General features: G+C 53.7%; 8 protein-coding genes across 8 annotated transcripts; 2 read left to right on the top strand and 6 right to left on the bottom strand.

Annotated features, from left to right (window-relative positions):
* Nucleotides 1-209: 209 nt before the first annotated feature.
* Nucleotides 210-2,525, bottom strand: PHACADRAFT_256093 (uncharacterized protein). Its single transcript, XM_007395720.1, has 10 exons — nucleotides 2,277-2,525; nucleotides 2,102-2,215; nucleotides 1,992-2,046; nucleotides 1,544-1,931; nucleotides 1,197-1,481; nucleotides 1,049-1,137; nucleotides 935-993; nucleotides 823-881; nucleotides 705-768; nucleotides 210-649 (listed from the first exon to the last, which is right to left on the bottom strand). Exons 1-10 carry the CDS (start codon nucleotides 2,479-2,481, stop codon nucleotides 360-362), a joined length of 1,608 nt encoding a protein of 535 aa, XP_007395782.1. The 5' UTR covers nucleotides 2,482-2,525; the 3' UTR covers nucleotides 210-359.
* Nucleotides 2,526-2,756: 231 nt separating this feature from the next.
* PHACADRAFT_256091 (uncharacterized protein) lies at nucleotides 2,757-4,140 on the bottom strand. The gene is made up of 6 exons (XM_007395719.1): nucleotides 4,018-4,140; nucleotides 3,768-3,946; nucleotides 3,388-3,714; nucleotides 3,238-3,331; nucleotides 3,143-3,187; nucleotides 2,757-3,091 (listed from the first exon to the last, which is right to left on the bottom strand). The coding sequence occupies exons 1-6, from the start codon at nucleotides 4,121-4,123 to the stop codon at nucleotides 2,802-2,804; spliced, it is 1,041 nt and encodes a 346-aa protein (XP_007395781.1). The 5' UTR covers nucleotides 4,124-4,140; the 3' UTR covers nucleotides 2,757-2,801.
* A 157-nt stretch (nucleotides 4,141-4,297) lies between these two features.
* Nucleotides 4,298-10,798, top strand: PHACADRAFT_256089 (uncharacterized protein). The gene is made up of 12 exons (XM_007395718.1): nucleotides 4,298-4,528; nucleotides 4,581-6,021; nucleotides 6,076-6,139; nucleotides 6,189-6,488; nucleotides 6,546-6,603; nucleotides 6,654-6,923; nucleotides 6,979-7,985; nucleotides 8,041-9,874; nucleotides 9,923-10,197; nucleotides 10,251-10,343; nucleotides 10,395-10,506; nucleotides 10,565-10,798. Exons 1-7 carry the CDS (start codon nucleotides 4,490-4,492, stop codon nucleotides 7,285-7,287), a joined length of 2,481 nt encoding a protein of 826 aa, XP_007395780.1. The 5' UTR covers nucleotides 4,298-4,489; the 3' UTR covers nucleotides 7,288-7,985; nucleotides 8,041-9,874; nucleotides 9,923-10,197; nucleotides 10,251-10,343; nucleotides 10,395-10,506; nucleotides 10,565-10,798.
* A 372-nt stretch (nucleotides 10,799-11,170) lies between these two features.
* On the bottom strand, nucleotides 11,171-11,400 carry PHACADRAFT_256087 (uncharacterized protein). The gene has a single exon (XM_007395717.1). It carries the CDS (start codon nucleotides 11,377-11,379, stop codon nucleotides 11,224-11,226), a length of 156 nt encoding a protein of 51 aa, XP_007395779.1. The 5' UTR covers nucleotides 11,380-11,400; the 3' UTR covers nucleotides 11,171-11,223.
* Nucleotides 11,401-12,043: 643 nt separating this feature from the next.
* Nucleotides 12,044-13,729, bottom strand: PHACADRAFT_143806 (uncharacterized protein). Its single transcript, XM_007395716.1, has 5 exons — nucleotides 13,697-13,729; nucleotides 13,335-13,649; nucleotides 12,971-13,283; nucleotides 12,680-12,917; nucleotides 12,044-12,619 (listed from the first exon to the last, which is right to left on the bottom strand). Exons 1-5 carry the CDS (start codon nucleotides 13,697-13,699, stop codon nucleotides 12,223-12,225), a joined length of 1,266 nt encoding a protein of 421 aa, XP_007395778.1. The 5' UTR covers nucleotides 13,700-13,729; the 3' UTR covers nucleotides 12,044-12,222.
* A 1,000-nt stretch (nucleotides 13,730-14,729) lies between these two features.
* On the top strand, nucleotides 14,730-15,932 carry PHACADRAFT_95797 (uncharacterized protein; the record flags this gene model as incomplete). The annotated part of the gene is made up of 5 exons (XM_007395715.1): nucleotides 14,730-15,000; nucleotides 15,052-15,153; nucleotides 15,221-15,348; nucleotides 15,403-15,818; nucleotides 15,869-15,932. Coding segments are annotated over 5 exons (981 nt in total), but the record flags the coding sequence as incomplete, so codon positions are not given.
* A 3,863-nt stretch (nucleotides 15,933-19,795) lies between these two features.
* Nucleotides 19,796-22,114, bottom strand: PHACADRAFT_256083 (uncharacterized protein). Its single transcript, XM_007395714.1, has 10 exons — nucleotides 21,960-22,114; nucleotides 21,857-21,897; nucleotides 21,723-21,792; nucleotides 21,509-21,657; nucleotides 21,332-21,431; nucleotides 21,143-21,277; nucleotides 20,910-21,080; nucleotides 20,712-20,858; nucleotides 20,630-20,655; nucleotides 19,796-20,571 (listed from the first exon to the last, which is right to left on the bottom strand). Exons 1-10 carry the CDS (start codon nucleotides 22,060-22,062, stop codon nucleotides 20,005-20,007), a joined length of 1,509 nt encoding a protein of 502 aa, XP_007395776.1. The 5' UTR covers nucleotides 22,063-22,114; the 3' UTR covers nucleotides 19,796-20,004.
* Nucleotides 22,115-22,243: 129 nt separating this feature from the next.
* PHACADRAFT_256081 (uncharacterized protein) lies at nucleotides 22,244-24,281 on the bottom strand. The gene is made up of 4 exons (XM_007395713.1): nucleotides 23,424-24,281; nucleotides 23,035-23,359; nucleotides 22,683-22,950; nucleotides 22,244-22,629 (listed from the first exon to the last, which is right to left on the bottom strand). Exons 1-4 carry the CDS (start codon nucleotides 24,240-24,242, stop codon nucleotides 22,566-22,568), a joined length of 1,476 nt encoding a protein of 491 aa, XP_007395775.1. The 5' UTR covers nucleotides 24,243-24,281; the 3' UTR covers nucleotides 22,244-22,565.
* Nucleotides 24,282-25,026: the final 745 nt, after the last annotated feature.

The following is a 25,026-nucleotide window of genomic DNA, read 5'->3' as shown; positions in this document are numbered from 1 at the left end:
TTGCGACACAAAATAGAGTCAGCAGTCCTAACCTGGGCGATGACAGACCGAATAGGACCGAAAATTGCACGCGGTCCTCACACGGCTTTCCTCGGCTCCTCGGCTAAATTCAAAATCACTCTCCGATCTTCAAAATGGGTTTGCCCCGCACTTACCCCACCTCAAATTCGCCCGAAGCTCGGCTGGCGGTCTTTTTTGCTATCCAGCCAATGATATTTACACGATTCTCAGACAAATATTGGTAGTGTACATGAACAGCGAGACACGCCAAGACACAAGCCTATACATCGCTACATTTCCCCGCATCTAACACCCCCTTCCCCCCGGAGCTGCACATCGTCGACAAGCCCACCCAAGGCTTACATAGTTCCGACCTTACTCCCAACTTCGAATTTACACCCGGTCTTGGCCCTCACCTCGTCCACCGTCACGCCCTCGGCAATTTCAGTCAATACCAGCTTGCCAGCATGCCTGTCGACACCAAACACTGCGAGCTCTGTGATGATCTGGCTGACAGCGCGCGCTCCGGTCAGCGGTAACGAGCACTCGCTTAGGATCTTAGGACTGCCATCCTTCGCGCAGTGCTCCATTACAGCTATCACCTTCGTCTTATCAGGGTTGGACACGAGATCCATCGCGCCACCAATGCCTACACCGCGTACAACTGTTAGCCACGTCCAGATTCTCCCTGGTTCAATACTGACCCTTGACCATCTTGCCGGGGATCATAAAGTTCGCGATATCTCCTGCCTGAGAGACTTGCATAGCCTACCGCATGACAGGTGAGTCATCGGTACTCAAGTTCACGGACTATACACGCACCCCAAGGATAGCGACGTCGATATGGCCCCCACGAATCATATCGAAGGACTCGGCAGAATCTACCCAATTCGGCTCAGCTGCCCACATTGACAGCACTCACAAGACCACCTACCGAAGACCGAAGCGCCAGGAAGCAGAGTCACGGTCTCTTTCCCGGCGTTAATGATATCGCTGGCGTTGTGGTTCGCTTAGCTGACCCTATGTCATATAACCTGTGTGAACTCACGCATCCAATTGCTCCTTCGTAGGGTATGGTCCCATACCCAGAATGCCGTTCTCGCTTTGCAGCCACACCTTCACACCGGGCTCGAGAAACTACAGCAAACACGATCATCAAGCGAACATTGCATGCTCGGACGGCGCAACGGACGTACCTCAGGTACGAGTGTGGGCATGCCGATACCCAGGTTCACGTTAAAGCCATCTTTGAGCTCCTTGGCCGCGCGACGTGCAATTCGGTGTCTTTGCTCCTGGGCTTTGAGCTTCTCCGGCGACAGCGAACCCTGGTCACCCTGAGCTGGCTGTCCCGAAGATTCCGTGGCCAATGTCGCAAATTCGATTTGTTTTGGCGCTGTCGCCTTCACGATCCGATCGACGTAAATCCCAGGAACATGGATTGCGTTTGGCGATATGGACCCTATCGGGACGATGTTCTCGGCCTGGGGAAGGTAGACGCGGTCAAACAGTGCCCCACGGACACGAGTAACAAGTTAATTAATACCTCAACAATAGTCAACCTCGCGTTTCGTGCCATGGCGGACGAAAAGTTGTTCTGTGTGTACCTGAAGACGCAGTTTCCAACTTCATCGACCTTCCAGGCACGAATGAATGCGACGTCGCCTGCGATAGCAGGTTCCAGGAGGTAGCGTCGATCACTGTACACCCGCGCCTCTTTCTTGTTTCCGGAAATCTTGACGCCAGCTTTGAAGCCACCTTCATTGTAGCGAATAGGAATAGTGCCGTGTTCGACCGCGGTCGACGCACCGGTCGGGGTGTAGAATGCAGGAATGCCGGCTGCGTGCGCACGCAAGCGACCGACAAGCGTGCCTTGAGGAATCAACTCAAGAGATATCTTGCCGGAGAGATACAGGGATTCGAAATGCTTGTTGCTGCACGTAAGTACAAAACTATCAGCCCGAAACTTGTTGCACGCTGCGCCTGGTACGTACCCTCCGATGTAGGAGGCCATCATTTTGTCTAGCTGTCCGGAATGTAGCAGCTTGCCTGTCCGACGTCAGCTCCTTGTCCAGTTCTCCCACACAGCTGACAGCCAACGTACCGAGGCCCAGTTCGCCAGAACCAACATTGTTTGACACTGCAGTAAGATTCTGCACGTCCTTCCTCTCAGACAGTGCCTCGATCAACGTGTCCGGTGTACCACATAATCCGAATCCTATTTTCTCGCACAAATGTCAGTCCCAAGTAGCTGTACCTGGTGTCTGTGCTGTGCGTACCGCCACTGAGAAGGACGTCGCCGGACTTTACGTCCTTGATAGCCTCGTCCACCGAGTCCCAGACCTTTCTCTTCTTTGGTGCGTTCGATGCAACTACGGCGTAGGCTCTCAGGCTCAGACTAAGCTGTGTCGTCGGAATTATTGTCCGAGGACTCGCCCACAGCGTGCGTGGAAGCAGAACACGTCGAGTTGTGGTTCGTAGCATGGTCAAGGTTGAGAGCAAAGTTGGTGCGTGCTCGTCCGACGTCGCGGGGTGCGACGGGATTATACCGGCCGCAAAGGAAGCACAGCACGGCCGCCTCAAAACGAAGCGTTCATGTGAGCACCGTCGGATCAGGTGTCCCATAGACCCGTGTATGATTGCGCTTCCCCCACGGGGAGGCGGAAGACGGAGCGCGCGCTGAGCGCACAGGCACCTCAGTTACTCAGATCTCCTCAGATCATTGCGTAAGACATGTTCCGGGCCACCCTCTATTATACAATTATACACGCTTTTTTGTCGATTCTTTCTCCGAAAGCCTACCCTCACCGTCTCCTCGCTGGACCCTTCGGCCGTGCAAAGCCTTTCTGGTCATCATGCACAGGCGTAGCACTCCCGCTTGCATTGTCATCATTGCCAAGCTCTGGACCCACAACGGATTTCAGGAAGAGCTCGCTCACTTCCTTAGGATCGGACGTCTCCACCTTGCGGGTGACGAGAGTCGCGAGAGTTGGCGCCAGGAGATTTTTGGCGTTGTGGTACACAAGTAGCATACCGGATGAATAGAGCATGCGGAGTTTGATCGGGGAACCCGACGGACACGAGTAGATGAAGACTGTATCAATCGGTCAGTACGTGGCGAAAATTCCGCTGACAGAAAGCTTACCGATTTCTCGACGTTTGGATTGGGGCCAAGCGTAAAACGCGTATGCTACCACATATGTTCAATACGATGCGACCCATCGATGGCATCTCATTTACCTGGGTCCGAGGTTGGCAAAGAGGAACCAATTTCGTCCGCAGAGGTGTTTACCTGTAAGGACACAACCAGAGTTTCGTTGGTTGGGTCGATACTCTGTAGATCAAGACATCAGCCACTACATTACTACTTTTTTCGACGTCGTCAATTACCAGTACTACAAGCTTTCCCTCACAGCCTCTTTCGAGCTCCGACACAGCTTGTTCGCTTTCTTCGGACCACTGGAAGCCGATCTTACCTCCTACATGACTCTTGCGAGCTCTGCTACCGTCGTAGGCTGCGCTGCGGGTTTCCGCCATCTTAATCTCTTCCATTTCTCTTTCTCTAGGTGTCATGGGTTTCGGGGCGACAAGAGAGGCACAATGTCTGGCGTAAGCATCGGCTGTGATGTCTGCCTTGGAAGTCGCGAACATCTGGTCCGTAAAGGGTGCAGATCCCAGTGCTTTGGTGAGATTATTACGGGTGGACGCGTACAGCATCTAGATGTTCACGCGTTGGCATCGACAAGGAAATGGCAGAAGAGACAACGCACTTTATCCCGGACTTTGGCACCGTCTGGCACATAGGATATCGCCATCCATTCTGTCGGTGGACTATCGAGTCTCACCAGGACATACGCTGGGATGTCGTCTTCCAGTATATCGCCCAGCTTGTCGAGGTCATCACTGAGCGACCCTGATGGAGCCACGGATTGATCGGCAACGAGAGATTCTATTCAACAAAAACAAATGATAGCAAGATGAGAGTGTGCGGCTAACAGGGGGCAATGACTGGTTATTGACCGTTGTGAATAGATACCTTGAGGAAGCGGACAGACTGCGAAGTGAGCGCGTCGCTGAAAGTTGCGGCGAGCTCTGGTGAGACTGTAATCCCGCTTGTTGCAGACATTTGGAGGTTATCGATACGAGCGTCCCTGAAGTTGCAGCGACGTTGTAAAGTGCAGAAGGAGAGATGTAACGAGGCAACAGGCCTCGTAGATGAGCTAGAGACGCCCGCTGCGATCTCGGAGCGGCAGTGCGCGCTGAGACCGTACTCGTCCCTTGTCCTCTACGTCTACCTACCGGATCTCTTCAAGTTTGCCAGTGCCTCTGAAGCATTTACTCAGACTTTGGCTTACTTGTGGCCTTCTCCGAGCGATATACCCGGCCGCGGCGAGCTAATTTCTCTGTCTACCCGGCATACACTCTATCGCGCTTTGGTCAGACCGCTTTGCACACGGTGGGTTTGGGCGTGTCATAGTGTAGCGCAAGGACTATGCAGGCGCAGCCGAATGTCCCATACCAAGCGTACAAAGTAAGACTTACTTGGGTCTCGCCTAGAGCTTACCCACACATGCCCATCTTAGCCAAGACGGCACCACAGGAACGTCTCGGCACAGAATAATGACACCAAGGGCACTGTTCATGCATCCCGTCCGCAGACCACCTACTCGCAAATAAACGGCAACGGCATGGCTCACGGACATAATCTCAGCGAGCCCATTGTGCCGTTACAGCGCGACTTTCTGAACCATTCGGAGAAGGAAGTGAATGGCAAGGAGATGGACGGTTCAATGGTAGCCCCCGACAACTTGCTCATGGACCAGACCAGGCGAACTGTGTCCATGTCGAATGCTGTCCCTCCTTTCGAGACCTCGATAGACACTCCGCCTACCGCTGGTCCCGAGCTCGTCCACATTCCTCAAGTTGCACCTAAACTCCCAAGCTCCCCTTCATCTGATGATGGTGGCACTAGTGGTTCTTCTTCTGGTTCTGCTCAGAGTACACCGTTATCAACATCTCCGTCAACTAGGCCTCCTTCAGCGGTTTCGCCTACCGTCACCTCAGAATCACAGAACGCACCAGGTCCGACTTCGACACAGCCAGAAGAAAGCCCTGTTGCTAGCGCATCCTCGCTCTCTTCATCCACGGCACCAGCACAGCCTGAGGCGTCCGCTAATGTTAGCCCCCGTCCAGCACTTGGTTCGGTGTCATCCTCCAGAAAAGGCTCAACATTTCGCCGCATACCCCTTCGTCAAGCTTCCTCTAAGTCTGCTGCGTCATCACCTTTGCGACCGCAATCGACTCACTCACATACTCCATCTAATCTGTCACAAAGCATCAGGGTCCTTGATCCTACCCCTGCTCGGCCGCGGGAGACAGTGAATCGAGTCGCCTCCCCTCTTGTTGCTCCTCAGCCCACTACCTCAGAGCGTGCTTTACCTCCCCTTCCGAATTTGGAGCTTCCCGGCCCTTCCACCTTTCAGACACAGCAAACGTATCGGCCATACACTCCTGCCCATGCGCAGCGAACCGCTTCTGTTTCCAACCCAACTACGGCGTCGCCAACGGCCGTCTCGCCTCCAGCACATTTCAGCAAGACACCTATTCTTCCTACCGTCTCTCCCTCGCCACCTACTTCGTCTGTGGCACCAGGAAGCGGTCGAGTGACTCCGGGATCTCGCGTGCGCACTCCTGCACCGTACCGTCCCGGGTTTCAGCCTAAGGGGGTATACCGACCTCGCACAGACGAGTTTCTGGAGGCGAGGAAGCGCAATGGCGACAAGGACCGAGTCGAGCAGACAAGATTGGAGCGGCGCCTTGAGAAGCTCATCAATTTGCACTTTCCGCATCCCGACCTTATGGATAAGCACAAGGGGCAGGCCAACGGTCGTCCACAGGCTGTACAGAACAGACGGGCATCGAGCTTCTTTGATATTGACATTACGAGCCTGAAGGGCAAGAGCGCGGGCGATCTCTGGAAAGGTGTAGTTCAAGCCCAAGTGGGTGGTAAGAACGACATACGCGGTGAGTTTTACAGTTCGTGTTGTACATGGAGGAGGTGAGCTGATGCCATGCTAGCGGCTGAACAAGCTATCACCCCATGGGAAGACGATGCATCTGTATCACAATGCCCTCTATGCCAGTGAGTTACGTTATCGTGCGGACTGGAGACGATATTGAACCCTCTTCAGGGCATCCTTCCATCCGCTCACGAACCGAAAGCATCATTGTCGGCTCTGCGGCCGTATAATCTGTTCACTGCCGCCAAGGTTTCCGCAGCGGCCACAGCCGTGTTCTCTGCTCTTCGTTGCTGACCCTACCACTGGTCAAATAGAAGAGGTGGGAGAAGGCGTTCACTATGGCGTCCGGCGACGGACAACAAGCACGCAATCTCCCAAGGGGAAAGGGCGCGACGACGCCCCGAACGTCAACGACGAGGATAAGTTCCTGCGTGGTGTGCGGATATGTCGCGATTGCAAGCCTGTGCTGTTGTATGTGTCATTTTCAAGACACGATTTCGAAAAAGGCTGACCCTTTGTTTCACGCAGACGTCAGCAATACATGAACGAAGCGCATACGGTGCCGCTCTTCATTCGACTCTACGAGGTATTATACTCGTTCACGTACCACCGAATAGACCTTGATCATCTTCGCAGGCATTCATCTCGATAGAGAAGGAGATCACAGAAATATTACCGCGGTTCCAGGAGCTTATGCTTAGTCTCAACAACGACGAACGTCCTTCTCCGGAGGCCTTGGCAGCACGGAAGCGATTGTTGGAAACATTCGCTCAGTACGACGCTATAGCCAAACGCATACGCAAAATTCCATGTAAAGGCGACCCTGGAAGCTCGCAAGACCGAGTGCAGCAAGCCATCGTCACTCGCGCGAACTTGTTCCTCCAGAAGAACATGTTTCCTCTACAGGTAGGAGCAACGCTCTATGGACTTATTCGAAGGCTCATATATAAATAATCATCAGGCGCTGCCGAAGCCTGGTAGTAAAGTGGCTTCTCCCACGCCATCGCCCCCTGCAGAACCTCAAGAATCTGCGCGCATCGCTGTAGATCCCGACTCTGAGGTCGCTCGGATCTTACAGCCGTTGCTCGAACAGGAGGCCCTGCTGGAAAGTTTCGTTGAGGAAGCGAAGGCGCAGCGGAAGTTTGAGGACACACAGACGCTGAAAGCGAATCTGAACGAAATTCGAGCAGAGATCGATCGCGTGCTCGCGAGGGCGGAAGGAGGCCTGAGCGAGGGACGACCTATGTCGGGGAATAGGACAAAGACTTGACGAGCGCGCTACGACATGCTACGAGATGTCAGATGCACATTATACCCTGGAAAGACCAGAATCTAATGACTAGACAGTATTCAGTGTGGATTATAATGCAGTAGTAATGCAACAGCGGTATAGAGCAGGGAGAGACGAAAGGTGCAGGGGGATGAGGTATGGGAACGAATGTGTGGTGAGTGTGGTGACTACTACTGTTGAGTGTGATACTACCAACCAGGTGTCCCAATAAAATAAATTCATGGATAAGTTAGATGACCACGCGGATACAACAGCACACAGGAGGGCTCGGTGTCACATATGTGTTGGTACAATGGGCGAAGGGCAACACCAATAAAGTAATTGAGGTATGATGAATCTCAAACCGCAAACGTATGCTGGGGCAAGGCACTTCTCGGAGGTTCTCGGAACGGTGCAGCCAACTTAGAACTGATGGGCGGGACAGCATTGCGACTACGGGTGATATTGGCTCCGAGCTTGTCCTCGATGATGGGAGGTATGGCGGACTGGGGCGCAGTAACACTGACCATTGGAGAATACGATCGAGGCGTAGAGGCCGGGGAAAATGACGAAACATGCAGTAGCATGAGGAAATCTTGAGTGTCGTTGCTCAGCGCCACCGTACTTCGTCGTAAGTCGGCCGGGAGAGAATGCGACTGGCCATATGCCCTGATCGCACTCAAGAGAGAATTTACAATCTGTAAAGCCACAAGTGTGAAATGCCTATTAAGAAATTCTTAAGCAGCCACTTACGCTTGCGAAGACGTGCGAGTCTTCCCGAATGGCATTCCTATCCGCAGACAAGTCGCCTCTTCCCAATAGAGCTATGTTTTCGCGTAGCCGCTCGGTGACGTCTCTCGCCTTGACTAACCTCACTTGCAGCTCGGACTGTAGCGCATCGTCTTCCAGCACCAGGTCTTCTGCCTGGCCCCAAACCACCAGCGCCGCGTCGACGGCGGCCTTAACAGCATCAATCGCCTCTTTGTCGATTCTGCCGATCGGATTCGATACGACATCAAGAGCGGCTGGTTTGTAGTGACCGAACGAAGGAGACGAGGTAGATGTAGGAATAAACGAGCTCGCGGAGCTCTGCCGAGAATGTGATTCCCATCTCGACGAGGCAAAGGTAGAGGGCCGGGCGCTCCCGTCTACAGCTCCGATTGAGACAGCGGACGGGCGGCGACCAAGTCGCAGAACGGGTGAGTGAATCGCATATGAAGCGCCACTGCTCGCCGAAGGAAAGGGTTCCTCGACATATGAGGGCAGCATCTTTCCAATTTCCAGGTCCTTATGACTGAAAGAGCCTGCGTGTCTCCTGTTGACGCGAACCCTTCCGTCGAGCGTGTCAATGGTCTGAGATCTCATAAAATGTGGCCTGGGCACTGGAGATGATTCGGACTGTGCATGTGACGGAGTCCAAGGAGGAAATGTGGAAGGGGGGAATGACCCGCCGGCAGAATGGGCTGTCCGTACAGGCGATGGACGGTGGTGCTTGAGGAAGGGCTTCACCGCATCCATCCGGCTAGCGATAGATTTCCAAGCATGAGAGATCTCCGCTGTCGCGCCGAAAAGGACCAGCAGCATCTGTCTTGTATATCTTGCGTCATCGCTAGTAGCGATGACCTTCAGCTGTAGCGATAGCACCCCCATCGCCTTGCCAAAGACCACTACGTTTTCCCTACATGAGTCTACGACAGCTCTGCAGACAGCCGTGGAGGGTGGTGTTTTCTTGCTGATGGAATCGAAGCGATCCAGCGCTTGGATAAGCTGGTTCATACATGTTGTCGCAGGCTGGAGAACCTTCAGGAGCACTGCAGAAAGTCGCTCGTCGATAGCATATACGGTGTAGTATTGAAGTGCTTGGTAGATCTGACAGACGCTGAAGAGGATTCCCCGTGTAGCATCGACTAAAGCGAGCAGATCAGTGGGTATCGTCTTTGACAGAGCGGTTGGCGTCAACGAAGACATTCGTCGGAAATAGGAGTTGCGTTCTGCATCCATAGGCGGCGCAGCTTGGTGCACCGGAAAGGAGACGATACCGTTCTGGGCAACGGCTTTCGGCAAATGGAAGCCAGCCATGGAACCATTCGAGGAGTCCGACTCTTGTCCATGTGGTGGGGAGGGTATGTCAAACTGGTTCACCCTGCCGCTTGACAGCTCTCTGGATAGTGCAGATCTAGTTGGCCGCAACTCTGGCAGACTCTTCTGGGACAGGGCCTCCCTGCGGGGACCGAATACTCCGGATGGATATGAAGCGCTTGTTTCACCATGTCCTTGCTGACGAGCAGTGGACTGCGTCGAATCTTCTTCGGATTCGTCGGGGGTTGGCAGATAACTCTCTGGAGAGCGAGTTGGGGAAGCCAATTTCGGAGCCGTCCTGGATGATGAAGGCAGTGCTTCTAAATGTAACCGGGGCGGGCGAGGCGACTTCGGCGACCGACTCAGCGCCGGTTGGGGGAGTGTTTCCTCTGAATAGACAGACACATCGGAGTCTTGTGAGGGTGTGCGTTGGTGTCCAGAGGCGACAAGCGCGTTGAAGCTGATGTCCGCAGATCGTTCATCCAGGTCGTCGTCTTGGGTGTAGTTTCTGGTACTCACCGTGAGCCATAATCGATTAACGTATAGATAGACTCACAGTATCGTGTCAAGTACACTTTCGGAGTCCTGCTCCGCATTGGAAGTCACCTCCGCCGATCTTCTTTCTCCCAAATTCGTATTCTTCTCTATCCAAGTTTGAACATTGTAAATCCACTCCTTCATCTCTTCTCCTTGTTCGTTGTGCGGTGCTTCCATAATATCCTTCGGAGGCCATTCCAGCGGATTCTGGTCAGCTTTGAACGTGATGAGGTCTCGGAACTGGATGAAGTACGGAGGGATCTTGTGGATCTTGTTTCGGGAAACAGAAAACACCTGAATAAGTCGAGTGTCAGTACCCGGGGCCGGACAAGGAGACAATGGCGTACTCGTAGCTTGATGAGGGACCCTGGTTGAGAAGGAAAGCGTTTGATTTTGTTACGGCTGACGTCCAGGATTTCAAGAGAAGGCATTATAGTCAACTGTGATGCGTAGTGAGTACAGCCATCTTCCGGATATCGATGCATACTAACCACATCAGGGAATGCTGAGAAGTTATTGCCCTTGAGGTTCAGATACCGAAGGCCCGAAAGGAGTGTTAAGGCCACCGGCAGCGTTGTGAGCCGATTGTGCGAAAGCGCAATTCTTTCGACAAAGTTTATGAGCCTGCGTCAAGGTAAACGCGCGTAAAGCGAACACAGACCTGATGACGGTATTATGAGAACTGTCTTCGGCCCCCTGACCAATGTTGGCAAGCTCCTCCGCACCGTCCTCGCCGACGTCCGTCAAATTCTTGTGAGCCAAGTCCAGAGTTGCACCGTTGTCGGCGGACTTCTTGAGGGCATCCGTGATGTGGTCCCGACTAAGAGAGACCGACGGGAGGGGCGGCGGCGCGCCATTCCTGGTTGGATACCCCCGTCCGTGCGGGGACTCGACGTCCGAGGATGGCATGAGGCTGGGGAATTGGTGGTGGTTGTCCGCGAAGGACTACAACGCCTCAACAGAACCGGTGGTCACGCTTCCCGTTACCTCGGCGTCTGAGCGCCATGCACGTGGACGCTACTTGGATTCGGCTTTGCAATGTGCTTGCTCATCTAGACAAGAGACTTTCCGAGACGAGCCAGCTCAAAAACTTGCTCAAAGCGTACCAGAAGAAAAGCTCGCGAGATGTCTCGGCCTGAGCTTGTAGCTCCCCCAGAGATTGTAAGCCACATCTCCTGCGGAGAAAGGGCCTGCTTACCGGGTTACAGTACTATGGTGACTCGGAGGCTCGGAAATACACAAACAAGTAATGCAACTCTGGTTGGCCTCGCTACGATACTTCGCTCACAAAAAATTTACCAGCACCCGTGTCCAGTCAATTCAAGCTGACATGACGTATCGGGCTCTGGAACTACTCAGCTTGCCACCAGATGAGCCTGCATTCCTTCTTGATATCGGCTGCGGGTCGGGTTTATCGGGGGAGATATTGGACGAGGAAGGATACACATGGGCAGGATGCGATATTGCTCCTAGCATGCTAGGTGTGTTCTCTGTTCATCTTTTCTGTTTTCGTGTCTCACTATACTTTTCGTTCGAGAGGTGGCACTCGAGCGTGAAGTCGCGGGAGATTTGTTTCTACAAGACATAGGTCAAGGATTTGGATTCCGTCCAGGTAGCTTTGACGGCGCTATAAGGTCCGCACGGTCTACCTGCTCTCCCGGCCGCTTGCTCATTGCGCGTGCAGCATATCTGTACTGCAGTGGCTACTCAACGCTGAGACATCCCATCCTACTTCTTCGCCGCCCCATCGACTCACCCGCTTCTTCACTACCCTTCATTCTGCATTGCGCAACCCCTCCCGGGCTGTCCTTCAGTTCTACCCAAGCTCAGACGACCAAATCCAGCTAATCACATCCATCGCTCAGAAGGCAGGTTTCGGCGGAGGTATCACTGTAGACTACCCGAACTCGAAGAAGGCGAAGAAGGTGTTCTTGTGCCTCTTCGTTGGCAGTGGCGGTAGCAAACAACAAGTACCGAAGGGTCTCGAGGGCGAAGAGGAGGAGGGACACACTCAAGCGAGATTTGAGAAGCGCAGAGAGAAGCTAAAGGCAAGGGGAAAGAATGAGAAACGGAAGAGCATGAAGGACAAAGACTGGATTCTCAGGAAGAAGGAGGTTCGTCGGACCGTTCAGCATTATTTGGCCCTCTTCACATATCTTTCTGCAGCTCTATCGTCAGCGAGGGAAAGAAGGCGTGCCTCGAGACTCGAAATTCACCGGTCGCAAGCGGAAGCCAGTGTTTTAAAAGGTCTTTTCTAGGGGCTGCCATTCCACGCTCTGCTGGGTTTTCTAGATCACCGTCGTGCAGGTACCACATTGTCTACTTGAACAGTATGGCCAAGTTGCCAAGCGCCTCGCGCGCGGTACTGCGAATGAAGAGACCTTGCAGAGCAGCCATGCTGACTCTCCGTCCATCCTCCATCTCTTGCGCCACCTGCTCCTCGACCGAGTCCCCCATCCGCTCTAGCTCGTCTTTGCTGACGCTTTCCCAGCCCTCGCTGCCGTCTTCATACCCATAAAATCGAGTGAATAGTCGTCTGGCTTGCCTGGGGCTTGCGTCGTCTATCAGCACAGAGAGATCGACGCGACCTGGTCGGATGAGAGCGGGATCAAGCCGCTCGGGGTGGTTCGTGGTCATAAAGATAATGCGTTCTTCGCCTGAGGCAACGCCATCCAAGGCATTCAGGAAGCCCGAGAAAGTTACCGATGACTGATACCTGAACAACAACAAAAAAGGAAAGCTCGAGTGTGATCGCCAGATGTTTCAGGTTACTTACCCGTCTTCACTGGTCTGTACTCGCTGGTTAAACGCGGCGTCGATATCTTCTATGAGCACGAAGCTGCGTTCGGGTGCATTAGATAGTAGATGCATGAACTTGTCGTCTGCCAAGCCCCGCTCGGACAGGTTTAGCAGCGCAATGTCATAAGACAAAGACCCCGCCAAAGCCTGTATGAACGAAGACTTCCCAGAACCAGGTGGGCCGTGAAGGAGGTACCCTCGCCGGTACGGAATGCCTGCGGCTTGCTGAGACGAGAACGAGAACCCGGGATTTGAACGCGAATCTCACCTCTATCAGCGTACCATTGACGTCGGCGAAGGAAAGCTTTTACGTCTTCTTCAATTTTCTCCGCGGTGCCTTCGTGCAGCACGACACTCTTCAATGGCCGTTTGCGTCGTGGCTGACCGAACGGGCGCCATTCAATACCCCAAGGGGTCTGGATAACCAGTTTGCCTTCGTTTCCCTGCATGGCCATGTCCCGCGCCTCAGACAGAAGTTGCGGGAAGATACCACGATCCCGGGATAGCGTGGTCAAGGTCACGGTCTCCCATGGTACACCGGACATGAGATGCTGCGAGCGTGTTTCTCGTTCCCGTTTCACCTACGCAACATTTGAACAAAGTCAATGAAGTGTGTTAAAGCACAGACATACCTGGACCCATGCTTGCTTATACCTCAACAAATGTGTCCCCGTTCCGGCAACAAGTTTGAACGAGACGGCCGAGCTTCCATTTTTTAGTTGCTCGTGTAGCGTCTGTACGCTGAGCTGATGGCTGCGTGTCCATGCTCGCATTATTCCTCTTCCAGACGTTGTTGCGTCTTGCGTCTGCTTGGACATCCACGCGAGGAACCAGTTATAGGACGGGTCTTTGTTGTTAATTTCGAGGGAGACAAGCATCCGCCGGCGAAGCGCAACAGTAGACACAACGATTGCTTGACGAAGTAGTGTTAAGCCCACGCCTACACCCTGGAAACGGATTAGTGGATCCTTCCACATTCAAGTATGAAGCGCACCATAAGACCGAAGCCCGCTTGGAAGTACGGGCTAGCTTGACAGCGTTCAGCAACCCGAGCACGGAGAGTGCGCCCTAAGACTTACTTTTCATTTAGGAATCTACTCAGCAAAGAACTCGCCTCTGCAGGAGGTATTGCGCCCACGTTGCTCAGCGCTGCAGGATTTGCGGCTCGTACCGCTGCTTCATGTGTTGTCGCCGGGCTGGACGATGTTACTATAGGTGGGGAATCTGATGTTGTCATAGTAGACTGGGCGGTTGCGGCTGTGAGCGATCAAGCGGACAGTCCGCAGGTGGTGCGCGGCCAGACAACAAGAGTGAGATGAAAGGTTGAGAACAACAAAGCGCCGACTCAGAGCTCGATACCCTCGGCGTCGAGAAAAACGCTGGACGCGTGCTGCAAATTCCTCGTCACCGGTTTGTACTAATCTCGATCGGGAAGCAACCTTTAAGCTACCTTTAATGACGCGCAGGAGCCGCACACATGTATGGTGATTATGCGCTTTGGCTTTGTCTTCAAGTTCTTCAAGTTGCTCAGCTAGTTGGTTACACTTCCTCAACCCATTGTATTAAGATCACGTCACGAAGTTCAAGTTACATATTCTAGCCATAATGACCCCCTCCATCGCAAATAAGAAACACGAAACCTGGCTAAGTAGACACGAACACGCACGCCACAAGCTAGGGGCTGCTGTGAGTTGTGACGGCTAAGTGACAGTCGTGAGCGTGACCATCCAACACTAGACGCCCATTTACCTGTCGGCGAACTTGCTCATTTCCATCTCTTTAGCCTCGGTTTGAGCAAACTCCTGCGGACGTGTCAGTCTCTCTTTGGATACGCAGAGGTGCACAGCTGTTAATCAAACTAGCCCTACAGCTCGCTGGAGGGATAGCTGCACCGTGCATTCCAAATGGAAAGGATACGGCGGTCGCTCATGCAAACGGATCTAGACTACGCGAATGACGCTGCCATGCTCGAAGCCTCCATGAGGCCCCCTACAAAGAGAAAGTCGCCTCATCTTGCAGTAATCCGTATGTCTAGAACGCTGCGGCCCACGCCACCTGTCGACGTACTACCCAAGATCTCGTCTAAGGACTGGACATTGCAAAGTCTTTTGAATCGCGGAAACTTCAAGCATGTCAGGCGTGTATCCGCTCTTCTTCCACACAAAACGCTACTGTCCGAATTAGAGCGCTATGAGATAGAAGGAGTTCCACTGATCATTGAAGACTGGCACAAACATCAGAACTGGCCCAAAGAGCTCTTCAATATGGATTGGCTGCTGAAGCACTGTGGTGACCATGGTATGCGCCACTTTCTCGTGGTCACATTGCCCTGATTCCCCGCTATCGCAGAATGGCGCGTTCGCAATGTACGGAACGTCTCAGACAAAGTGATCACGTTGGAGAAGTTCATCCAATGGTCCCGAAAGCGAGTGCTGCGTGGTCAATCTGAAGGTGGCGCCAAGTGACTCTTGCGCGCAACATACACGCTAATTGATTGCCATCTCAGATACAGAAGAAGAGCTCCTGTACGGCAAAGACGCACCGTGTCCGCCGCAATGGAGAGACTGGGTCGCCAGCGACGAAATACTGCCGTCTGTGCTCCGTCCCAACGGCCCAACTGACTTGTTTCAGAATTTGACTGAATCTGTAAGAGCATGTATGGCCACCTATCCTCGCTGCTCTGACAGCTCCCACCCCCAGGAAGGCGTGGAATCTTTGATGTGCTATCTTGGAATTGGGGACACATTCACTCCTTGTCATAAAGACTTGTGCGCCTCTTCGGGTCAGAACATTATGTGCTATACCGAAGAGGGCGGGTCGTCTTTCTGGTTCATGACAGCTTCTTCCGACGCGCCTGCGGCTGGCGAGTTCTTCCAGAAGCAAATCGGCCGGGAACTTGACTGGGAGGAACATACGGTCACTGTCGATGAATTCGCGGCTGCTCCCTTCTCGGTGTACGTAGCGGAGCAAAAATTAGGCGACCTCGTACTTGTACCACCACGGAGCTGCCACCAGGTGGTCAACCACGGTGGACTGACGGTGAAAACGTCCTGGTCGCGGATGACTCTGAGAGGTCTACAGACGGCATTTCACCATGAGCTACCGATATATAGACGGTGTGTGTTGTGCTGATCAAACACGCTCTGATCTTGATCAAATTATTCAGTGTCTGTCGCCCTGAGCAGTACCGCGTCAAATACATATTGTACCGCACGTTGCTCCAACGTGCAGTCCAGATTAAAGCCTTGCAATCCGTAGCTCAATCCCTGGACCACAGTTGGAACGCGCCTTACCCTCCGAATATCGGGCCTATGCCTTCCTTGTCCACACATATGACGGCGGCAATGTCGCTAACTGCGTTTGCTGAACCTAATGGCCATCTCGGCGACGATATCTCGCGTCTGGCGAAAGATTTGGCCGAATTGATCGACATGTTCGATCTCGTCCTTTACGAGGAATACAGTCTCGCACATAGGAAGTTACCTACCATCCTATCCCGCGCCACATCTCCCACTGAGTCTAGCTGCGCCGACCTATCTGCTATATTCAACGTGCGGACGCCGTCGAAGCGGAAGCTGAAGCCTACGCAGAAAGCTTCTCAGGCTACGGAGCCCGAGTCGCTCGCAAACTTTTGCTGCGACTTCTGCGGCGCTGACATTTTCCAGAGCTACTTCGAATGTGGTAACGACTGTCGACCCTTGAATGCGAGAGACGACATTGGGGACGGCCCTGAGGAGCCACAGCTTGGAGACGGATCTATGGTGTGCTCTCTATGCTATATTGAGGGAAGGACTTGTGGCTGCGGAAATATGGAGCCTGGGCAATGCCGCCCGTTCTCAGGTCTATTGCGGGATCGTAATGAAGCTGCGGCGCTTCTCTCTGTCATACAAGCAGCTGGACCTCGATATTCTGAACTACTAGAAAGGCGAGTGCTAACTTGTACCGAGAATGCTGCACGTATTAATGTAGTTTCCAGCGATTTTCAAGAGTGCACTCAGCTGAAGATCTTTGAGGCGGCGTGTAAGCTTCAGCAGATGAGAGGCGAAAGGTCAGCTGTGGTACGCACTCTATATTGGGCAGGTCTTGTTGTCATTCTTACCAGCCTGGATACAAGAAACGCAAGTGCAAGTGCGGATACAATGGACCAACATTCGAAGTTTTCTACTGCAAGCCATGCCACGGATCGAAGTGTCTCAGGGATCTCCTGAACTCTGGTATCCATGCTGCTGAGGCACTTCTGAAGTTCAAGGGCGGAGGGGAGGACTGGCATAAAATGCACATCGGAGTCAAGACAGACTTCAAGGGAAGCATTTCCGATTTGCAAGCAGCCGAGCGGACAGGTGAGGCCATCCAACGCAATAACAGGCTTGTTTTCGTAGCACAGCGATACATGGCTTGCAAACCATTGAATACGGACACTCGACGAGGATGGTACGATGAACCCGACCACGATCGCGACCACAACAACGACCACAACAACGGCAACGGCAACGACAGCGGCCACAACAGCAACAGCGACGACGACCACATTGGGATCAGTGATGTTGTAAGTAGCTTCTTCTGTGCTACACGTGTACTAGTTGACTGAACCCTAAGTCATAGACGGCAGGAGGCCTTGCGGTCTGTCGTGCGTCCAAGGCTGTGAGACGGTATCGGAAGCACCAGGCCACGCCTCTACGACCTTCATCCGCTACGACAATGACCTCCGCAATCCAGGAGGAAGGCATCGTTGTGGTCGGACGGGACAAAGTGGACCAGCCATCAACCGCAGCCGGAAACGCCCAATCGGCCGAATCGTCGCCTTTATCGGTTTTGAAGACGAGTTCGGAGTCTCCCGCATCCACTAGGTCGTTCAAACAACTGTCGTCCACGCGCCAGGAGGTGTATGTCTGCGTGCCGCTGCCAGCTATGAAGACTAGAACGTCCTTGAGTAGTACTCGCACTAGCCCAAATATCTCTTCAAAGAATCGATCGTCTGTGCAGTCGGTGCGTATTCGAATACATGGTTTCATGGTCTCAACGTTAATAGCTTTCGTGCAGGGCAACTTAATAGAGACAGAAGCCAATGACGACCCCCACACAGCCGCTACCCAGCTCGTTGACGCCCTGAATAGCGCCAATGACGCCCGGGCTTCCATTGTCGGAAAACTAGCCATCCGGGTGAAGGGTCGGCGAATCGTGTCTGAGTCTCCGGAGCGACCACATACCAACGCCAAAGGCAGTCCTCCACCGAGCAAAAGGCGCAAGGTCTCCAAAAAACTTGTTTCAGCAAGAGCACAGACTGAGCGACCAGCTGTATCCGAAGCAGGTTCCTCCCACAACGTGCCGTGCCGGAGGCCAGCCTCAAAATCGGTCATCAGAGGAGCTCGAGGTCGTCCGCCTGGGAGGACTGCTGCGAGTGCTGCCCCGCAAGAGATAGCCGCCGTCAGCACCATTGCATCTGAAATAGCATCAACTAGATCTCTTGGCCCCGTAGCTATCCCTTCACCGTCCATCCCCCATGCGGTGAGATCTTCATCTACTGCTCGAGCAGCTATGTTTCCACAGACGGAACCCGCGACAGCAGAGCCACAGTCAGATGTGCCTTTGATCGGCCGCTTGCCGAACCCTATGCTATCTTTCCATCGCGTAAACACAGCCTCGCCAGTCTCCCCCGCAGATATAACTCCCTCCATCACGCCTCTCGGGGACGCAGGCTCGTCGATCACTGCTTGCTCAGAGGCAACTCTCCCGGCCGTTCCTGTGGCTGAGAGTCGGCCGTCAGCTCCTTCGGTGACGCAATCGGCTATTGTAGAACCACCCTTACCTTCGATTGAGCCGATGTTGGCATCAGAGCTTTCGCGAATTGTTGAAGACGTCCTCCGTCAAGCCACCGGCGCCCTCTCAAGACGGGTAACAGAGCTCGAGGAAACCAACTTACGGTATGGTCGGCGGTTTTCCGAGCAGGAGTTGCGCTTGGACAGGTTTGGAGACTTAGAGGAGAAGCTGCACGACGCGAATCGTAGGATTCGCGAGCAAGATAGCTTGCTAGGTGGTGCAAATTGCAAGGCGCAGGAGCAGGAGAATCGGGCGAATGCCCTCCTCGCCGCCAACGAAAAGTTGGAGCGCAGGGTCAAAGAGCAAGACGTCCAGCTGCAGGAGCTGAAAGTATGCAAAACCCAGTCAGAGGAGCGTGCACGGACCATGGAATTTAGGATGGCAGATCTCGAGCGTCAGGTCAAGAGACATATGGAGAACGCCCAGGAAATTCAGGGGGCGGAAGCTGAGAGGATCAGTGCTCGAGTTGGTTCTGTCGCGGACGCATTGGCGGACGTCGTTCAGTCGATCCGCCACTGCTCGGAGCAGTACATTCGAGCAGCAGACACGCCAGCGGAGGCTACCAGGGACGAGGGCGATTTTGTTGCTCAGTCGATGTCACCACGAACCCCAAGTGTAAGTGTTCTCTTTCAGAATCTCATAATCAACTCTCCTACATCAGTTACCGTCTAGATTTCACTCCCGCTTCCTCGCGCGACGACCCCTGTGCGCAACGGTGCCATGGCGAGAGAGGGCGACGAAAGACGGAGCCAGCATTATGGCGCGGAGAACAACGAAAATATGCCACACTTTCATCATCTGCCGCCCGACCAAATCCAGCAGAAGGCGGAAGTGTTTCGCAGTGCACATCATGGTGGGCGCCACGACTTCCATCCCGCGAGGGGGTCTAGAAGAGGACGATACAACCATGTGTCTCCGCGCTCACATTCCCTTCACGACCCTTCCGGGCGTACAGATGTGCACAGGGCCCGTTCCATGCCCTCCGCCCCTCGCCAGCACCATTACGGCGCGAACGGGCCAAGATCTCATTGGAACAATAAGCCTGACCGGCAGGACTCAGGGAATGGCTACTATAGCCAGCAATGAATAGTGGATCACACGGCTAAGACGGACCAGCAGGGCGGTTCTCATAATTCTGCGTATGCACGTGTATAATCTCTCGAAATCGCGCGTATTTCTTGCGAATCACCATGTATTTCATTACCAGCAGCTGCTGAACTACTTCACATGCAAGTGCACATGTGTCATGATTGTATATATATATATATATTATTAAGCGATCGTAAAGAAGGTAGAGGGTTAGTACGGTGCGGATCCAGGATGGGGAGGGCGACAGCAAATCAGCATGTAGAATGATGAAACAATGCAGAGGTATCCGAGTGTAAGAAAGAAAGTGGACGTATGACCCAGGTTGTAGCCGTACCAAAAATCCATGATGAGAAAACAGAAAGGAGCGTCATTTGCGAGAGGACAGCAAACTTAGGCTCAGCCACATCTACATGTCAGGATCTGCCACAGAGTGTTCTTTGGCCGCTCTTCAGTCGTCTGACCATGAAAGTCGCCGCCGTTGGCGATGCCATGCTCGCCACCCATCGCACGAACGTTGGACACTGCGGGCGGCGCGGCACCAACGCTGGAGACCATGGGCGAGGCACGGCCGTACTGCTGCTGGGTCGCCGAATATTCTTCCACGGTATTCTCGCCTCGACCATACGAATCGTAGCCTGCGTTGGCATACGGGTGCTGAGGTGTCCCTGGTTGACTCGTCCGGCGGTTCGATGATCCTACCGGTACATCGACATGTGCGGCGGCTGACAGAGGCGTTACCTGTCCCGGCGCATTACCGCTACCAGGAAGAAGAGCTTGGGGTACTTGGCGAGATTGTTGTTGTCGCGAACCTTGGCGAACCATAGCAGGAGAAGGTGGTAGGACACCTGGCCCAGCCGCCGCCTGCGAGGCACGTCGTCGATCGTCTCGGTTGGTGTCTTTCCTGCGGTCAGGCGTTGGGGTGGATGGCGTATTCTGGATCTGCGCCAATATTTGATTTTGTCCCTGACATGTAACGCGTTCAGCGAATGCTATGCCAAGAAAGCAGCAACGGATAACGTACAACTGAGGCCTCCCAGCCTTTGCCACCTATATACCGCAAGTCGTTAGCGCGGGTATAGAATAGCGCTATATAGAAGACGCACCATTCAGTGAGTTCCAGTCATATACACTGTCTTCAACATCGCCATTGTTCTTCAAGATCTTGGCAAACAACTCCCGTAAAAAGTCATAATCAGGCGTCTCTTCAAAACCAAGTTTGCGAACGTAGTTGAGATAGATCCCGAACTCCTCTACGATGGATGATCAGCGTTGGATTGGAGTGCCTTCGGCAGCAAGCGTACCCGGGAAGCCTTCGCATAGCTCTTTGATCGGGGTAGTTTGTTTCTTCTCACCGATCTTCTCGTACTTCTGCTTGTTAGTCGCAGCTTTAAGGCCCTGCCATGGAAGGCTGCCTCGTAGAAAGTACATGAAGACATGTCCTAGTGATTCAAGATCGTCACGACGTGATTGTTCTAATATTGAAGATGTCCGCATCAGCGCACGGGGACAAGCATCGTAGAGACGGGCTGCAAACCTCGTCCAAGATGCGTGTTGATACTCATGTAACGTGCCGTACCGCTGAGCGACTTGCGCTCCCGGTAGGGAATGTGCTGCTTAGTCTTGGGATCTCGGTATTGCTTAGCCATACCGAAGTCAACTACATGGATCACTGTGATTGACTGCATGAGCACGTATAAAGCGTATATGCGCGCTCTTGACCCACCGTTCGCATTCTTGGTTCCTGGCCGACCTATTAAGAAATTGTCTGGCTTGATGTCTCGGTAGATGAGATTCTTATCGTGTATCGTCTGTACGCGCGTGATCTATAGGCAGGGCAAAGCGAGGCGTTGAGGATGACGCGGCAATAGAAGAAGTTCGAGAATCTCGAGTACAGACATACCATCTGCCGTGCGGCCATGCAAACAGTCTTGATGGAGAATTTGCGCCCGCACATGTCGAAAAGATCTTCAAGACTCGGACCTAACAGGTCAATAACGAGAATATTATGGAGCCCCTCCTGCCCGAAATGGTATATTTGGGGTATCCCCGCTGTTGTCAGTGAACATTGCCGGGGTCAGAAGTGCATGCTTGAGAGCACAAGAAGCAAAACTGACGGCATCCGGCCAATATACGATATGAACGACATTCGTCCCGTAGTTGCGGTGCCTCAGCTTTCCTCGGTTCCTAGGATAATGATGGAAGTGAGCGGTGGAGCTTGGCGTGGTTGCTCGCAACAGAGGACGCGCACAAATTTGATAGCAACGGTCTGGGAGTTGAGCAAATTCGTGCCTATAGAGGTAAGAGGAATTAATTTACACGACTCGTAGAGAAGATGCCGGGATAGCACATACCTTCAAAGATGACACCAAAGGAACCCTCTCCGATTTTCTTCCCAACGCGGTAGTGCGTACCGACGATGTTGTTGGAAGAGTTGGAAGAGTGTGAGTGAGACATGGCCTGGCCGTCGGTGAGGACAAAGGAGAAAAGAAAGCGAAGATGAGAAGGCTGAGGCCCTACTGGCCGGGATACAAGCAGGGACTAGACAAGTCGCACCCCTGCCTCCAGAGGAACTTCGGCGCTTGCCGGTAACCAGACGCTCGCTTACTCCATGTGGTTCGCTTGGAAAGCGTAGGGATTAGACTAAGTGCAGATATTTTATGTGAGATAGTACAGTGCAAAACAGATAGTACAGTTTATCGAAAGACTATGCAAACGGGACAACACAGCGTACGGAGAGGAGGAGGATATCCAGCAAACGAGAGGTGATTAACAGCGATAGGGACAAGAAAAAGGCAAGCAGACGTCCTAATCGGACCGAAACATAAAAGCGGAAATATGCGACCAAAGGCGTACGAAACTGATGCGAGATGAAAGGTATCGTTGCACGTGCGAAGCAGGCACGCAAACGACCAGGAATGCCCCAGGTCTTTTGGCATCAGACGGGCCGCGCGCGCACCCTACCGGAACTCAAAGCTGGAGCTAGTATGCTCAGGAACATGGACAAGAGAAAGCTGTTGGTATCTACATCGAAACAGTCAGCGCTATGCGAGTGCTAGAATGTCCAATCGACTCACGGCTCCGAGTGTTGATGGAAGTAGAACCCGCTCATGGTAGCCACGGGCGTGTGCACAGCTCTGCAGGACGAGGGTGAACGCATCGTCCTCCGAGAGCCTCGGTTGGTAGACTCCCGTCTGAGGCGGGGGGAAACGACCTCGGGTTTGGGAAGAGACGAGTGCACAGGAGATGAGGCCTCGGGCAGGTCTTCCAAGGTGGGAGTGAGTGGGCTATCGAGTGTGGCGTGGGTGGGCTGTGGGTTGAAGTCCACACAGACATAATAAAAGCCTGTCAAAGAAGCCGATGAGCCTCATTAATCAAATCAAATGCCGTTGTAGGCCTGAAGCATAGCGACGTCGGAGCATGATTCACCTGCAAAGCTAGCACCACTAATATCCTGCACCCGGTGATCGGGAACTAGGAACTTCTCCTTCCACCTCATGAAGACGGCTCCCCGGTCAGCGTCTTTCATAGTCAAATGCGGCCTCTTGAGCTCATGGCGGACGTGTCGGAAAGCAGGGAAGCGGCCCCAGTGGACCATGTCTTCTTGCTCGGTTGCACCCCAGTTCTTGGTCAAGAAACCATAGCGGCTACCAATGATTTCTGCGTCAAAGTAGGTGGTGAGTTCTGGCCAGTCATCTGTCAAGCCGCGTATGCGAAGGTATCCGCAGAGGTGGGAGAGGGAGAAATCGACATCCTAAAAGAAGGCATCACTTTAGAAACAGACCTCGGCGACGAGACTATCCTGGAAATATACTGACCACAATAGTCACGCTGACGTCGTAGCTGTTCCGGCCGCTTTTTTGGGTACCTTGAAAAATAGCACCGGGATATAAACAGTGGTGTCCTTGTGACCGGACACGGAGACGGGTGATGTCGACAAGAGGATCCGGGTGCGCAGACAGATGGTGTAGTAGCTGAGCACGATCCCTGGTCGGGGACGCCCAGTGACTCGCAGAAAGCGGGGAGTGAGAGACGTTGGTCGAGGATGCGAGCGCTTGGCCTTGATTGGAGGCAGCGCCGTGATTGACGACGAGCGTGAGTGCCTTGCGGGTAGACAAAGAGCCATACGACGATCCTTCGACAAAGGATGGCCTCTGGAACGACTCAGATGAGGCAAGGATGAGCTGCAGTCGGGCAGTAACAGGAGAGTCCATTTCAACATCGTCATCGTCACGAGAAACTTGCTGTTGCTGTTGTTGAGGCTGCTCTATGGGGCAAGTGGTGATAGGGTCGGCTGGTGTGTGCAGTGTGTCTGCCTCGTTGCCGCCAGCCTGCAAAGAAGCCGCGCGGCGACGAAGCTCTCTTTCCACCTGGGCGAACAGAACCTCGCCTCTCGCGGCTGATACGGGAGGAGCTTCCATCCTCGCGGCAAGGATCCGATTTCGACATGGCGGACAGACGATACTGGTATCGCTGGCGTCTTCTCCATCGTGCAGTAGGAATGGCGTCGTCGCCGAGTCACCGGAAAGTGGATGGTGACACGAAGAGCACACCTTTATCTGCTGTTGGGGTAGCTCCTGCTGCTGCTGAGAGTGAGGAGCGGGATGTTCTGCGGGCATGGCTGAGGACGACGGCATCTTGGGGCAGCTCGACAGGACCGTCGAGTTAAATGGCGGGCAGGTACTGGTGGGGAGACAGGGTGTCGAAAGAGGAACAAAAGCGGTGTGGGAAAGCCCGCGGGAGTAGTTGGTGCCAGAGTGTGTCAACCGACCTGCTATGTACACGGCGGCAATCAGAGAGCTCTCAGCCAGATCGACCGAGTTCACCTCCGCTCACCCTCGTTCTCAACAACCAGCACAAGCACACACAACGTGCAACTCCAGAACAATCGTCACCCCCGGGATACCTGTACAGCACCCCGAATAACCCAGCTCTACATCATACTTATGTTTGTGTTCGCACCCTCTTCACGCCTCCCCCACTGACCAGTATGCGCACTCCGTGTCGGCAGCACCATTTCGGCGTCCATAGCCCTTGACGGTTCTACCCAGATGCTGTAACCGACTCAGGCGCTGCGAACGCTCTCGGGCGTGATTGTTCGCCATCCGTGCGCCGAGCATACGCCAGTTGAACGCCGATTGGACCCTGCATCACTAACCGCACAAACGCTATTTATCGTCTCATCCGCGCTCAATGAGCGTCGAGCGGGTTTCCCTGCCCACAGCCGCCGACGACCACGATGCTACTCGACGCCGACGTATTTCATTCCACTCTGGCCGCCCTGGTTGGCCCGCCGAGCCTGTTCCGTTCCGCTGTCGCCCTCCGGACAGCTCAGATTTCCGCCTCCCGTTTCCCGCAGCTTGTCCTTGCTGTGCCCCCTGACTTGTTTCTGCCGATGTCCACTCCGGTGGGCAGCCTTCT

The sequence above is a fragment of the Phanerochaete carnosa genome, assembly GCF_000300595.1.
Source record: "Phanerochaete carnosa HHB-10118-sp unplaced genomic scaffold PHACAscaffold_5, whole genome shotgun sequence".
Taxonomy (NCBI): domain Eukaryota; kingdom Fungi; phylum Basidiomycota; class Agaricomycetes; order Polyporales; family Phanerochaetaceae; genus Phanerochaete; species Phanerochaete carnosa.
This window is presented reverse-complemented; position numbering and strand designations above follow the sequence as displayed.